We start from the raw sequence: 15,917 nt of genomic DNA on the forward strand, positions 1-15,917 counted from the left end.
ACTGTCCTGCTGCTCCCTTCTGCATCCTCTATACATTCTTCGTGTGTGTGTGTGTGTGTGTGTGTGTGTGTGTAAACATGTACTGGAGAGCAAGTGTGGTATAGTGGTTAGGGTGTCAGACTAGGACCTGGGAGTCCTGAGTTCAAATCCCTCGCTCAGCCATAAAGCTCGCTGGGTGACTGAGCTAGTCAATCTCTCTCAGCCTAGCCTGCCTCACAGGGGTGTTATGAAGATTAAATGGGGAATGGTGGTATATACCACCTTGGGCTCCTTGGGGCAGAGGCGAGATACAAACACAATACATCCTACCTCGCAGAATGTGAAGACGTCCAAAATCCGAAAGGCAGTAACATTCTAATCTATATGAAGTCACCCAGATGGTGCAAATTCCATCAACTCACTTAAAACCGCAGACCAAACAACATTACCTCCCATTCCTTGCTATGCAAGCAAATAATTCAGAGCAAACTCACTTTGTCGGCAATTGCTGCCGTGGTAACCGGGTGCGCAGATGCAGTCTCCAGTCACTGGGTGGCAGTCATGGTTCACTCCGGGACACTGGCAAATCCGAGCGCAGTTCATTCCGAAGGTCCCAGGGAGACAGGCTGAAGGGCAGGGGGCATGGAGGAAGAAAGGGGGACAATGAGCTGGGATGGTGAAGGTTGGGTCCAGATCTCTTTCGGCACCCAACAAATTGGTGGTGCAGAGAATCCATAGCAAGGTTTTCCATGAGGCGGCTGATTCCTGTTTTCTGTTCTTCCGTAACGGAATTGAAAGCTGAGCAGATGCTGTATCTTATTTTTTGACATGCAAAGGCACTGTATCGCAACTTTCACAGAAGGATTTGTAAACATTTGCTTTTAATGCCTCTGGCTCTGCCCTCCACACATGTGTCCCCACCACCACCACTCTTCTGAAGATTCCCTAGGAGGAAATGTAATGCTCAGACTGAAAATAGTTTCTCCACCCTGGCTTAGGCCCAGATTAGTCTGCCCTCAACCTGGGTGAGGTCTGCAAACTCCTTTCACCTGGTCCTCCCCCTGAGCCTTTTGGGGCATTTGACGGTCTCATCTCTGTGCTGTGACCAACTCCACTTTTCTGCAGAACATGTTGATATCAAAGGCTGAGGAGCAGGCCAGGTCAGGGTCCTCCAGGCCCTGTTCGATCAGTTGGCATCTTCTCTTAGAAAAAGAGAATGCTTGTCGTCCTGTGAAAAGTCAGCTAGCAGTTTGCAGCCAGGCAGGGTTTCTTTTCCCGGTCAGTTGGCAGGAACCCTTTGAAGCATGGAAGGAGAGCCTCAAAACACACAAGTGCATGAATCGTGGCGGCGAGCCACAGCGCTCTGCGCCAAGCCTTGGCTTCCACTTGAGGCTTTATTAATCTAATCCTCTTTGGACAGAGGATGCTGATCCCATTTCCCACTTGGCTCTCCCTCCGCTGTGTTTGGATTACAAGAGCATGAGGCACCTGCCAGGATGCGATCTGGGATTTGGCTGAGCACCCGCTTTATTTACTCCATTTATATATATCAGGCATGTGCAACCAGTAGATCACGATCTACTGGCAGAGCCCTGGCTGATCCTGGTAGATCGTGGGACCCTTATCGATTGTAGGATTAAATGAGGTTTACTGAAAGTTAACAAATAAAAGCTGAAGAACTCTGAGCAATCCTATCCCCAAAAATGCTCAACAACTCTGGGCAATCCACCTGCCCCCCCCCACTCCTCCTCCCTCCAATGGGTAGATCACTGCCAGTTTTTTTATACTGGGAGTAGATCACAGTCTCTTGGGAGTTGGACATGCCTGATATATATTATCCAAAGCTGAATGGACACCAACACTCTGGCCCAAGCTGCAAGCCCCACTGGGGAACTTGGGGAACATACATTGCTCGCATCCATGGCCCGTAACTCCTGGGGGGCAGCTGCACTCGCCCGTGATGTGGTTGCAAGGCGTTCCTGGAGGGCAGTCACAGCTGGCAGCACAGTCTTTCCCAAATGACCCAGGCAGGCAGGCTGTGATGGGGACAGATAAGAGCGTTAAGACAAAGCCCTGTCGGATCAGGCCAAAGGGCCCATCGAGTCCAGTTCTTACAGTGGCCAACCAGATTCTCACTATGGGAAAGCCCACAAGCTGGACCTGTGGGCAACAGCGACTCTCCTCCTTTGTGGTACCCAGAGCTATACACCTCCAACCAACAATGGCAACAGGACACCGTCATCGTGGCAAGCAGCCATGGATAGCCTCACCCTCCCTGAAATCATCTAACCCTCCAAAGAGAATACAAAGAATAAAAATATAACAGTCCAGTGGTTGGATTAGGTGAAAGACCACTCTGGACCAGCACCTTGTTCTCAGAGCGGCCAACCAAGATGCCTCTGGGAAGCTCAAAAGCTGAGAGCAACAGCAGCCTCTCTGCTTGTGATGCCAGCAACTGGTGTTCAGAAGCATGGCAGCGACGGTGGAGCAGAGCCATTGTGGCTAGCCACCTTTCCTCCACGAACTTCTCCAGCCTTCTTTTAAAGCCATCGAAGTTGGTGGCCATCGCCTGGTATTCCACAGAAGCAGGAGAAGCGCCAGGCTGCCAGATCAAGCCACAGGCCCATCTAGTGAGGTATCCTTCCCTCACGGGTGGCCAACCAGACGCCCCCCTGTAGGAAGCCCCCAAGCAGGGCCTTGAGTGCAACAGCTGCTCTCCCCATTTGTGGTTCCCAGCAGCTGGTGGGACCCAAAGCAGTAGGCTCCATGCCAGGGGTGGTGGAAACTAAGCCAGCCTTTTTCATGCCATCCAGGAAGGGAACTGAGCAGAGCAGCAGAGGGTTGAGAGAGAGGGGTTATTGTTGGAGCCTCTGGGGGGAAAGGGCTTCAGTTTTCTGTGGAATCAGTTTGTTTTCCAGAACATGCTTGTTTTCCCAACTGGGTGGTCTCCTAAATGAAAAGATGTTAGCAAGCCAACGTCTTTCCATGGAAAGCTCATACCCTCTTAAACTTGGCGGTTCTCCCACATCATATTATTCCCCCAATGTAACATTTTATGATGGTGCCATTCAATCCTCGCATCCTAACCAGGATTCAGAAATACCATAGCAGCAGGTTAGTCAGTTGTACTGGAAGGAGGAAGAAACGGGGAGTAGATTGATGGCAGGTAAGTGGGGAAACAGAGGGGACAGCCATGTGTCAATTCCTGATTATCAGGTGCATGGCTTGAAATTGAACCCATGCAGGCACAGTGCTGGATGCTAGAGGTTGCAAAATGCTGTGGCTGAGATTATGTGCAGGATTGTTGTAGGTGCTGGCCATCAGTGGTGCCTGCAAGCCCTCCCCCCTTTTAGCCCAGCCACATTCTCATTTGCCCCAAAACTTAATGTCCTATATGATGTCAGGCAATCAGGAGTGGCTTGGCCCCAAACAGCATCGTAGGCCAGAAGGGGAGGGCTGGAGGGCCGCATTAGGTCTGTGGGCTGGAGGTTCCTTGCCACTACAGGGGCTCAAGAGGCCTTATGCACTGTGCCGCCAGAGCAGTTTGCCAAAGGAGGCATCCACTAGCCTACTCTTGTGGAGTAGCCTACTAGAGAGCCAGCGTGGTGTAGTGGTTAAGAGCAGTGGACTCATAATCTGGTGAACCAGATTTGCTTCCCTGCTCCTCCACATGTAGCTGCTGGGTGACCTTGGGTTAGTCACACTTCTTTGAAGTCTCTCAGCCCCACTCACCTCACAGAGTGTTTGTTGTGGGGGAGGAAGGGAGAGGAGATTGTTAGCTGTTTTGAGACTCCTTAGGGTAGTGATAAAGCGGGATATCAAATCCAAACTCTTCTTCTTCTACTACTCTCTGCAGCACACCAGCGCCCCCACAGGGTGGAGGTGTTATTGCACCTACCCTGCAATACCACCTCCAGCCAGTGGGGGCAGTGAAGGGCTGCAGATACAAGGGAAAATGAGAGTTCAGGCTGGCCCTATAAAATCACTGACTCCAGCCCATCTCTCAAGTTTGAGCAAATGGTCACTCACCAGGCAGCAACGGAGCACAACCTCCTCGTTTACCTGCTTGGCCGCCTGCATACGGGCTCGCCTACCTGGCCACCAGAGGAGCTGGCAGCTCCCTCACCTTTATCACAGTGATGTCCTCTCCACCCTGGTGGGCAATCGCAGGCCCCTGTAATGTGGTGGCAGGAGACCCCATGCTCGCAGTCGCACCGCTGCTTGCACTGTTCCCCATAGGTGCCCTCGGGGCAAGCTGAAAAAGAGAAGAAACGGCTGCGGTGCTTCATTCATGAATGCATTCTGATCTAGAATCTGATCAAAACAAACAGACTCAGGTTAACCGGACACAGCAATCAGCCCCCCACTTTCAAGAAGCTGTTAAACCATCCCTCCACGCCAAATTCGTAATGTAGAATTATTGACTGGGTACATACCACAATGTGGCTTTACAGGTCAGATCAGGAGCGGGAACCCAGACATTGGATGCTCAACTACCATCAGCCCCAGCCAGCATAGTCAATGGTCCAAGGTGAAGGGAGAGCTACAGGTTTCCATCTCTCACAATAGGGGTAGCCAGTGTGGCGAGCTCCAGATGCTGCTAGACTCCCACTTCCATCTTCCTTGACCATTGGGCATGCTGGTTGAGGCTGGTAGGAGCCACTGGCCAACACTATCCATAGGGCACCACTTTGGCTACCCCTGGCTTACAGCATCCTTGAAGAGCAACGTTGGCTGGCAAGGAAGCCGAAACAGGAGCCACACTTGCTACGCTGCAACTTTTTGTCATGGCAGCAGCTGCTGTGTTTGTGCAACTCCTAACTTCAAATTTCAGTTTCCAATTTCTCCCTGCCTGCGCCCCTCAAGACCTCTGTGTGTTTGTGTGTGTGTATGTTTTTCAAAAAGAACCCTCTTCTTTAAAGTTCTGCGTTAAACTTCCGATGACAGATAAAACAGCAAATTCCAACTACTGGAGCCGTTCTTGCTAAATACCCTGGATCATGGTGAGATTGTCCTGGCATCCGAGCGCTGCTGGCTCAAGCCAGAAATAACACTTCCAATCTTATTTGGCACTGTTTGGGGAGAGCTTTTCACACCCGGATAAGAAGGGGGGGGGAGCGTTTTGATTTCTAATTTCTGCAGCTTCTTCACTTTCTGCCCAAGTCAGCGCCCCCCTCCGGTTGCCAAGATTCCCAGGAAAATTCTTTTGCGGAGAACATTCTGCTCCAAAGCTCCCAAATAGGGGAAAGAGAAGTATCTCATGTCAGCCGCATGGGCTTGCTGGCCATAAGTAAGTGATAGTCTCCAGTTCAGGGGGTTGGACTAGATGGCCCTTGGGGTCCCTTCCAACTCAACAATTCTAAGATTTTATAACTCCCTTTCCTGCTTGAGCTCCCAAAAGGAAGCATGTCCCCCCTCCCCCCGGAACAAATGACAAATTGAACTGAATGATGGGCCCATAACAGAGGGCTGGCAAAACTTTTTTTTCAACAACTACCAGACTTTCAGAAGACATCTGAAGGCAGCCCTGTTTAGGAAAGCTTTTAATGTTTGATGCAATGATTACTGTATTTTAATATTTTGTTGGAAGCTGCCCAGAGTGGCTGGGGAAGCCCAACCAGAAGCTGGGCCAGTGAGGAATGTGGCTGGGGAGAGTCTCAAGGGCCAGGCAGAGAGATCCAGAGGGCCACAGTTGGACCTCAGACCTGAATTACCCCACCCATTGGTGTCATGATTTGGAAATTATATGAACGAAAGGAAGACTGGAAGACAAGTGGACGGAGGGGATGAGGTAATCAAAATAGATTCTGGTATTCACCATTTCAAGCAGCAAACATTTGCCAGGCGAAAGGACAGTTTCCTTGCCCTGGGCACAGAGCGGCTTGGAAGCCGTCCTAACGCCTCCATCACGGAACTGAAACGCAGCAAAATCAACACTGGGGCACTGGCTCAGGAGCTTGGCTGCGCTCCCAGTGCTTGCCAGTTCCCGAGCAGGGCAGCCGGTAACCCGAGGCGGGCGGCTCGCCTTACAACACACGTGAGGTTGCCCCGAGGGCACGCCAACTCCACTCAAACCTCCTGAGCTGGCTCTCGCCTCAGACAGAAGGCGAAAATGGCCACAGTCCAAGGCAAACACAGAAAGGGTAAAATGCAAGGTAGGCTGGCTAGGGAACGGCGCCGAGCCGGCCGTTTGGAATGGCACCTTCCGCAGCCTCATTCCCAGTTGCTTTCATGGCGGCCGGGGGAGGCGGGTGCGTAATTGAAACCAGATTCGGGCAATGCCAGTTGCAATTTGCACCGGGAAATTCCAAATGGATGTGAAGAGGAACTCCAGGCTTGGTTCAGAAAAAGCCTTTCAAGCATTTTACATGGATATTTTTCTAAAAAAAATAAATCACAGTCTACATTTGAAATTTGCTTGTTTTGATCAGTGTAGTAAATTGTTTTATGTTGTTATTGTTGTTTAGTCATTTAGTCATGTCCGACTCTTTGTGACCCCATGGACCAGAGCATGCCAGGCACACCTGTCTTCTACTGCCTCCCGCAGTTTAGTCAAACTCATGCTGGTAGCTTCGAGAACACTGTCTAACCATCTGGTCCTCTGTCGTCCCCTTCTTCTTGTGCCCTCAGTCTTTCCCAACATCAGGGTCTTTTCCAGGGAGTCTTCTCTTCTCATGAGGTGGCCAAAGTATTGGAGCCTCAGCTTCAGGATCTGTCCTTCCAGTGAGCACTCAGGGCTGATTTCCTTCAGAATGGATAGGTTTGATCTTCTTGCAGTCCATAGGACTCTCAAGAGTCTCCTCCAGTACCATAATTCAAAAGCATCAATTCTTTGGCGATCAGCCTTCTTTATGGTCCAGCTCTCACTTCCATACATCACTACTGGGAAAACCATAGCTTTAACTATACAGACCTTTGTCAGCAAGGTGATGTCTGCTTTTTAAGATGCTGTCTAGGTTTGTCATTGCTTTTCTCCCAAGAAGCAGGAGTCTTTTAATTTCGTGACTGCTGTCACGAATTGTTTTATACCTGCTTTTAAAATTGCTTATTTGCTGTTAAAGCACTTCGCTGAAAATAGTTATGGAGGCAGCCCTGTATGCATGAATGTGGGCAGAGGAGGGCAAGCAGAACGACACAAGGTCTGAGAACCAAGCCTTGTGAGGAACGGAAGAGGGAGATGTTTCCTTTAGCCAGGAGAAGAGACAGAGAGGATAGGACAGCCAAGACAGAGCAAGCTTGTTTTCTGCTGCTGCTCCAGTATCGGGAGGACCTGAACCAACCAATTCAAATTAGAAGAAACAAGATTCCAAGCAAACATTAGGAAGAACTTTCCGATGCTAAGAGCTGTTCAATAGTGGAATGGGCTCCCTCAGAAGATGGTGGCCTCCACTTCCTCGGAGGTTGTTAAGCAGAGGTTGGATGGCTATCTGTCATGGATTCTTCAGCTCTGCTTGGGTTGGGCTAAATGACCCTCAGGTGTTCTGCAATTCCATGAAACAATTTAATTGGCATATCTACCATGGCACACTATGCCCCGTTTTGTTTTTTTAAAAAGTTATTTTGCCATCATTCTGCAGAGGCTAAATTAATGAATAGCAATAATCAAATGATGTTAAAAGGCCTCAAATCAATAAAAGTGTTGTTTCAGTCCACTTATTTATCGAAGGCTGCTTTACTGCTTGTTTCAGAGGGCGCAATGTGGATTTTAAACTCGGTTTCTTACATATTGCTAGGTTTGTTGTGTCATTACTTTGCACCATGCCTCATGAAGGAGATGCCTATTGTAAGGATGTTCATAAGTTTTGATATAAAAAACCCCCACAAAATATTCTACTTACGGCTTTGGCACTTTTCTCCTGTCCAGCCGCTGCGGCAAAGGCAGCGCCCGGCCTGCCGGTCACACAAGCCCTCGTTCAGGCAATCGCAGCTCTCCTGGCAATTGACCCCATATTTTCCTTGGGTGCACTCTAAGAGAAAGAGACGTTTTTAGATGAGCCTTCCACAGACTACCCGTCAAAATGCAGGTGTGCAGGGTGGGAACGTGAGCTGAATGCCTCCCCCCTCCAATGCAAAACACACGATAAATATCCATGTCAGTAGAGAAGTAGCAGATCAAGGTTATGTAGCTCAACCTCCCTTAGAGATCTATTTTCTACATGCAAGGAGGCTTACTGTAGCTACATTCTCTGGTGAGACATGGGATGGCTGAAGAGTTTGCATCACATCGCTTCTGATTCTGTTTACCCATAAATCCATCCCATGAAGGGAATGCAGCAGCCATCCTTGAAAAGGTTCCCCATCCCCAGCTTAAATTATTGCGCCAGAGAGTTCCGCAGATGGGGTGCCGATGGATGGGAGCGTCAGGTTATGAGGTGTGTGTGTGGCTAATGACAGGTGGCACCATCATTAAAGCATCTGTTCTGGCTGCCCATCTACTACCAAGCCAGATTCAAGGTTCTTGCATTAATCTGCAAAGCTCTGAACAACTTAGGTCCAGGGTATCTTATCCCCAAGGGACACAGGTGGCGCTGTGGGTTAAACCACAAAGCCTAGGACTTGCCGATCAGAAGGTTGGCAGTTCGAATCCCTGAGACGGGGTGAGCTCCCATTGCTCGGTCCCTGCTCCTGCCAACCTAGCAGTCCGAAAGCACGTCAAAGTGCAAGTAGATAAATAGGTACCGCTACGGTGGGAAGGTAAATGGTGTTTCCGTGCACTGCTCTGGTTCGCCAGAAGCGGCTTAGTCATGCTGTACGCCGGCTCCCTTGGCCAATAAAGCGAGATGAGCGCCGCAACCCCAGAGTTGGCCATGACTGGACCTAATGGTCAGGGGTCCCTTTACCTTTACCTTTACCTTATCCCCAATCGCTGGGATCTACTTCAGGAGCTTTTCCCTAAACTCTACCCTTAAAGAATCTAAAGAATTAATTTCCTTCCTGTTCAAAGCAGCTAGACTTTGCCCAACAAGGGAAGGAAACCTGTTATATACCATTAGAGGCTTGGGTTAATAAGATCTGGAGCAGCCTTTCTCAACCTTGGGTCCTCAGATTTTTGGCCTACATGATCTCTAGCTCACAGGACCAGTGGTCAGGGATGATGGAAGTTGTAGGCCAAAAACATCTGGGGACCCACAGGTTGAGAAAGGATGATTCTGGAGCATTGCACAGACCATCAGCAGCTAATCAAGACCATCTCCAAAAAAGGTATCTTTCACACGATCTGGTCTCCCTTTTTCTCTCTTATTGAAGAAGAACAGGAGGTTTTAATGCCATCATCATCCCAGAGGTGTCTGTGGAGGGGATATATTGATTGAAAATGTCTAGCCAACCAGATTGATAGTTGGATTTCCAAACAATAATAAAAAAGGAGCGTTCCTCAAATTTGGGAGGCTCGTTTGACAACAGCAAGAAGAAACTGAGCCTATAGTATCATGAGCAAGGCCTTGTGGCTTACTCTGCCAGCAAAAGTTCAGAAGGCACCTTCTGTTTCAAATTATAGATGCCCAATTGTTATTTTTCTTTTTCCTTCAGGCTGCTTCCAATTTTAACCTCTTCATATGGGAGGAGCAAGAGGATGGCTGGTGAACAGCTCCTTTGAGCTGCTCCTCTGATAAGTTTTTAACTTATTCTATTTTTATTTTATTACTTTTTTGGCCCATTGATTTGTATCGCTTTTCAAAAAATTTTTTACAGATCTACATCAAATTTATTATAATTTAATACAAATCTAAAAGTTGACTTCCCACCCCACTTCCATTATGTTTTTCTTCCCTCCCTTACCCAGTGCAACATACATTTCATAATTCTGTTTTAATACTTGAAATATTTTAGCGTTTTATCACTTTATCACTTCTTCATTTCCCCTTGGCTGTACATATTTCAATCCCCGCATAGAATTTTATTCAACTACAACATATTCCCAAAATGTCAAGCAGGGTTACTCTTCGCTTTGCCAGCCCACAAATAAAATCATTGGTTATATATCAATATTCCACAAATGCAACTTATCCCTCCTGCTATTTTATGTATGAAAAAGTCTGACTGGTAAATAAGAAATCCCCTTCAGCCACAACATTCCATTCCTGCTCCTTTATTTTATTACTTTTAACATTTTAACACGTTCCTCATATCTAAGCAACATAGTAAGCATTCCCATAGTGCTTTTTTATTGTGTGGTTTTACGTATAATTGTTTTAAGCAGTTTTGTTATTTACAGTTCCTCATATCTAAGCAACATAGTAAGCATTCCCATAGTGCTTTTTTATTGTGTGGTTTTACATATAATTGTTTTAAGCAGTTTTGTTATTTACAGTCGTACCTTGGTTTTCAAACAGCTTGGTTTTCAAACATTTTGGCTCCCAAGCACTGCAAACCCGGAAGTGACTGTTCCGGTTTGCAAACTATTTTTGGAAGCCAAACATCCAACGGGGCTTCCGCAGCTTCCCATTGGCTGCAGGAGCTTCCTACAGCCAATCAGAAGCCATGCTTTGGTTTCTGGATGTTTTGGAAGTCAAATGGACTTCCGGAACTGAGTCCGTTCGCCTTCAAAGGTATGACTGTATTTATGAATAATGAGAGAGAAATTTATTATTATTATTATTATTGCAAAAAAAAGAAACAGATTACCCTGTTCGCAGGCCAGTCCTGTCCAGCCTTCAGGACACACGCAGCTCCCAGTGACTGGATCACACGTCCCGCCATTTTGACAAAGACACTGCTGCTGGCAGCTTGCTCCAAAGGAGCCATTGGGACACACTGAGGGCAGGGGAGGAAAAAAGGGAACAGCAACCAGATCAGAACGCAGCTGAAATAAATTTCCAGTGGGAACAAAAAGGGACTCAGAATCTCAATTGTTTAAGCCACAGGCTTGGCGCCCATAGGAAACTAATTTGCACATCAGTAGCTCCTACGAAGCCCACAAAAGGTAAAGGCCCCTTCGGAAATCTGCAACGCACAAGAAGCTGCTTGCTCTCCATGCTCAGTTCCTGCTTGCTCTCGTTCAGTCTCTCCAACATTGAACACATCCCCTTAAGCATGGACGCATTTCATTGGTTGCCTGGATTGGACCCACACAGCCACTCACCCTTTCATTCTGAACAGGGGAGAGGTGCGAAGAACATTTTTCTGTGAACACGGCAGGTCTCTTTCCCTCCTGGATTGCGAGGAGGGAAATGCCCACAACATTTTCAGCTCCTGCCTCTTCACCCCAGCACATACAAAATTATATTTGTATGCTGCCTTTTACAGTTCAGACCTTGCGCTAAGCGGCTTGCAAAATGAAAGCAATACATGACTACAGTGGTGCCCCGCAAGACGGAAAACCCGCTAGACGATAAAAGGGTTTTCCGTTTTGGAGGTGCTTCGCAAGACGAATTTCCCTATTGGCTTGCTTCACAAGACGAAAATGTCTTGCGAGTTTTTCCGACTTTCCCCCCCTTTCCCCCCCCTTTTCTAAGCCGCTAAGCCGCTTATCCGCTTATCCGCTAAGCCGCTAATAGCGCTAATCTGCTAAGCCGCTAATGGGCTTGCTTCGCAAGATGAAAAAACCGCTAGATGAAGAGACTCGCGGAACGGATTCTTTTTGCCTTGCGAGGCACCACTGTACAGCATAACAAACGTGTTATTTGACTACATTTCAAAAAACACAACCAAACTGTTTATGCATTGACAAGGTCTAAAAATAATGATACAAAAAAAAAAAGCAACAGTAACACACACACACACACACACACACACACACACACACACACACAACAAAACCCTTCAGATAACAGCCCAGCTGAAGAGTCTCCGTTCAGCAGCCTCAGTTTTTGTAGCTGGAGTCAGTCCGGGGCCCACCCTCCCAGACCAGGTGGAAAAAAGGCCTGCAGGTCTTCCTTCCAGGACTCACAGCCAAAATGGTCTGCAAGTGATGCTAATGTCACAAAATACTTCAGTTGGGTTTAATCTTTCCAAAAGTGCCTTTCCCTTTCTTGGATCAATACTTATAGTTTGAACTCCCCCCTTATCTTCTGTAAACTTCAGGATCTCTCTCTCACACACACATTCCCAGTCTACTTTGTTACAAACTGAAGTGCCAAGAATTCCTAAACTGGGCAGTCTTCGTTAGGTAGTTTAGGAATGTGTCTATGCGCTTGTGTGTGTGTGCTCCCTAAATCTCCACCACAGATGGAATTTTTGCTGGTCATTGCTTAGAAGCAACCCACTAGCAGGAGAGAAGTGAAATAGATAAAAACTTTCTGCATGCTAACAAGAGCAGAAAAGGAAAGGAAAGGGGAAGTCAAGCTCTACAGCCAACCAGAAACTGGAGGACAGCAGCACTCACCTGACTTGTGATTCGAGAACACTGTCTCCAACAGTGGAAGCCGCACACAGCTATCATGGCTAGTAGCTATAGAAAGCCTCCTTACTTATTATTAGCGAGCAATACCTTGCTGGCAGGTCTCTCCCATCCATCCAGGTGCGCAGAGGCACTGGCCGCTCATGTGGTCACAGGTGGCCCCATTGGAGCAGCTGCAGTCCTGGCTGCAGTTCTCCCCATAGCGGTGAGCCTGGCAAGCTGTAGCAGAAGGGAAACAGACAATGAGGGCCGCCACTTTCACGCATGTCCACAGCCAGCTGGGGAGGCTGAGAGGCTGGCACCCAGCACAGGGCACCTACTTTGATTGCAGGTGGGACCGATCCAGCCAGCGGGGCAGGTGCAGCGTCCGGTCACGTGATCACAGCGGGCTCCGTTCAGGCACCGGCAGGCCTTGTGACACTCCGTCCCATAAAAGCCATCAGGGCAAGCTGGGGAAAGAAAAACCCGCATGATAAGTCTTGGCACCAATGCGTATGAGAGAGCAAAGCCACCTTTCTTTTTCTTTCTTTTTAAATTCACTTAATCTAGATTTTCAAGACAGCCTACAAAAGAGAACCATAAAACAAATATAAAACAGATGAAAAAGCTTAGAGACAAAAGCAGCTATTGCAGCAATACTAAAGATACAAAAAAAGCCCTAAACGGCCTTGGTCCAGTATACCTGAAGGAGCGTTTCTACCTCCATCATTCTGCCCGGACACTGAGGTCCAGCGCTGAGGGCCTTCTGGCGGTTCCCTCACTACGAGAAGCCAAGTTACAGGGAACCAGAAAGAGGGCCTTCTTGGTAGTGGCACCCGCCCTGTGGAACACCCTCCCACCAGATGTCAAAGAGAAAAATAACTACCAAACTTTTAGAAGACATCTGAAGGCAGCCCTGTTTAAAGGTAAAGGGACCCCTGACCATTAGGTCCAGTCGTGGCCGACTCTGGGGTTGAAGCGCTCATCTCGCTTTACTAGCCGAGGGAGCCGGCGTACAGCTTCCGGGTCATGTGGCCAGCATGACTAAGCCGCCTCTGGCGAAACAGAGCAGCACACGGAAACGCCGTTTACCTTCTCGCTGGAGTGGTACCTATTTATCTACTTGCACTTTGACGTGCTTTTGAACTGCTAGGTTGGCAGGAGCAGGGGCTGAACAACGGGAGCTCACCCCGTCACGGGGATTCAAACCGCCAACCTTCTGAGAGGCAAGTCCTAGGCTCAGTGGTTTAACCCACAGCGCCACCCGCATCCCTTAGCCCTGTTTAGGGAAGCTTTTAATGTTTAATAGGTTATTGTATTTTAGTGTTCTGCTGGAAGCCACCCAGAGTGGCTGGGGAAACCCAGCCAGATGGGCGGGGTATAAATAAATTGTTGTTGTTGTTGTTGTTGTTGTTGTTGTTGTTGTTGTTATAAAAGCAGTTAAAATCCTGGGCAATCTTCTTCTTTTTTTGAAAATGTCTAAAATAGGGCTCTCTGGGCAACTCAGTCATGTGGTGACTTATAAACAACAACAACAGTAGCAGTAATAAAGAAAGCCTACTGAGTGGCAGGGATATTTAGAGAAGGACCTCTGGTGCCAGGCTTAACAAACAGGTAGGTTCTTTTCTTTAAAAAGAAAAGAGAAAAAGCTAACATTTCCTAGACCAGGCGATTATGAAGAGTCTGCTGTGGTTTGGCAAATGGAGAGGCAGAGAAATGAGTAAGCTGGAGTTTAAATGGACACCCCCCTCCAGGGACAATACCTTCCTGCTGAAAACATTTCTGGGAGAACTTTTGGCACAGCCCTCATTTGAAGAGCGACTGGCAGCCTAGCAAGGTGAGCAGATCGAAAGGTCCTTCTGTGAATAGGGGCGGGGAGGATTTTATTAGTAGTAGCAGTATGAGTAACAAAAGTCCTGGGTTTGGGTTACTTACGGCGTTCACAGAAGGTCCCTCTCCAGCCCGGGGTGCAGGTGCAAGCCCCGCTGACATGGTCGCAGCTAGCCCCGTTGTCACACTGGCACCTGTGGCGGCAGCTTGGACCAAACCAGCCTTCGGGGCACTCTTGGGGAAAACAGAACACATAAAAACAATGGCGGGGGGGAGGGAGAGAGAGGGGTTTATAAGAGGATGCAGAGCTGGTGTGTAAAACCAGATGCTGCTAAAAGGACCACCTTCTTTCAGGAAAGCGCTGCCTCCCACCCAGATGTTCAGGAGGGGAAAGGAGTTTGGTGGGGCCACAATCTTGGATGTTTGATTCCCCTGCTTTGGGAGATGAGGACTCCAAAGCAGAAGGGCGTGCAGGGCCAGCCCCAGAACCACTTTCACTGGCCCCGTCTCTGGCGGCACTGCTGCTACCCTTGGATGACTCCATTGCGCTGGCCCCAGGGAGACTGATGGAATCCCTTTAACTAAAAAATGGCACCTTCCAGCAGGGTGGGGTTAGTTGGGTGCGGCTGCTATATAAGGCTCAGTCTTGGGTTTGATAGCTGCTGAGGCAACATCTGAGGTCTGCTCTCCCCAAGCACAGTCCGAACGCCTCCTTGAACCAGCCCTTGCCTTGCCTGAAATCCATGCTCTCCTCACAACAAGCTGCTCCAGTCATGTTCATTCTTAAAAGTTTTGCTTTTCACTCAGAACCATAGCTGTCAACGTTTCCCTTTTTTAAAGGGAAATTCCCTTATTCTGAATAGGATTCCTCGCAAGAAAAGTGAAAAGTTGACTAGCTTATTTGTTTTACTTGTTCCCTAACTTCTTTTGGTTTTATATTGCTTTCAGTGGAAGACTCAGGTGGTCTTTCTGCTGCCTGTAACGTTGGTGTTTTCCCCATTCATGTGGCATGAAATGTTCAGGCTTCTTACTACTTCAAAGCATCAGATCTGCCTGGTTTCAGACAGGTAATGTTTGCTGCTTTAGATTCAGTTAAAGGAGGCACATATCCTATAAACTACCCATTGCATTCCATTACAGAACTACCAGCTCTTCTCCTGCTTATTACTTCCATGTTTTCTGCCCCAATTGGCATGAACTTCTCAGACTTTCTACTACTCCTTCAAACAGACAGACTGGCCAAATCTATAATAGAACAAAGGGTCTCTATCTTATAGGCCTTTAAAAAAAATTAGAAATACAACCTAATTTCTCTCCTTCCCCTCTCTGTGATCTTCCTGTGACCAGTACAGACTGTTCCAGGTTATATTAAAACTTTGTCCCAATATCAAAAATATGAGAAACAGAAAAGAATTGTGTTTTTTAATGGAACATTTCTTTGAATGAGTGGAAAAACTCACATTTTGAATTTTCCATTCAGTTTGGAAATAAAGATTGTTAGTAATGGCAATAAATGATTTTTAAATCCAATTTAGAACCACCTAGTGTTCAAGTAATCTGGCCGGGATTCTCTGATACAGGTGAGTTTCAGGAGCTCAGCACATTTCTTCAAGAAACTGGACATTCTCCATTGTGGTGCCCTCATCCCAGAATTACCTCACAAGATTCAATCATCTCCCAGTCAGTTGGTCTCTCTCTCTCTCTCTCTCTCTCTCTCTCTCTCTCTCTGTGCGTGTGTGTCTCTCACACTCACACATAATCACTCTGCTGGCTGGACATTAACAACACCTTC

The 15,917-nt window shown here is 47.8% G+C and overlaps 1 protein-coding gene across 5 annotated transcripts in view; it reads right to left on the reverse strand.

Annotated features, from left to right (window-relative positions):
- The window catches only part of MEGF6 (multiple EGF like domains 6), a 207,825-nt gene that overhangs the window by 14,273 nt on the left and 177,635 nt on the right, over window positions 1-15,917 (reverse strand). For all 5 annotated transcript variants that reach the window (XM_081870733.1, XM_081870734.1, XM_081870735.1 and 2 more), the window contains 8 exons: window positions 14,231-14,359; window positions 12,637-12,765; window positions 12,407-12,535; window positions 10,603-10,731; window positions 7,818-7,946; window positions 4,106-4,234; window positions 1,887-2,015; window positions 474-605 (listed from right to left, as the gene is read on the reverse strand). In XM_081870733.1, the coding sequence (XP_081726859.1) occupies window positions 474-605; window positions 1,887-2,015; window positions 4,106-4,234; window positions 7,818-7,946; window positions 10,603-10,731; window positions 12,407-12,535; window positions 12,637-12,765; window positions 14,231-14,359 (1,035 nt within the window). The remainder of the gene's footprint in view (window positions 1-473; window positions 606-1,886; window positions 2,016-4,105; window positions 4,235-7,817; window positions 7,947-10,602; window positions 10,732-12,406; window positions 12,536-12,636; window positions 12,766-14,230; window positions 14,360-15,917) is intronic.

Source organism: Podarcis erhardii, assembly GCF_964252035.2.
Source record: "Podarcis erhardii genome assembly, chromosome: 7".
In the NCBI taxonomy this organism is placed as follows: domain Eukaryota; kingdom Metazoa; phylum Chordata; class Lepidosauria; order Squamata; family Lacertidae; genus Podarcis; species Podarcis erhardii.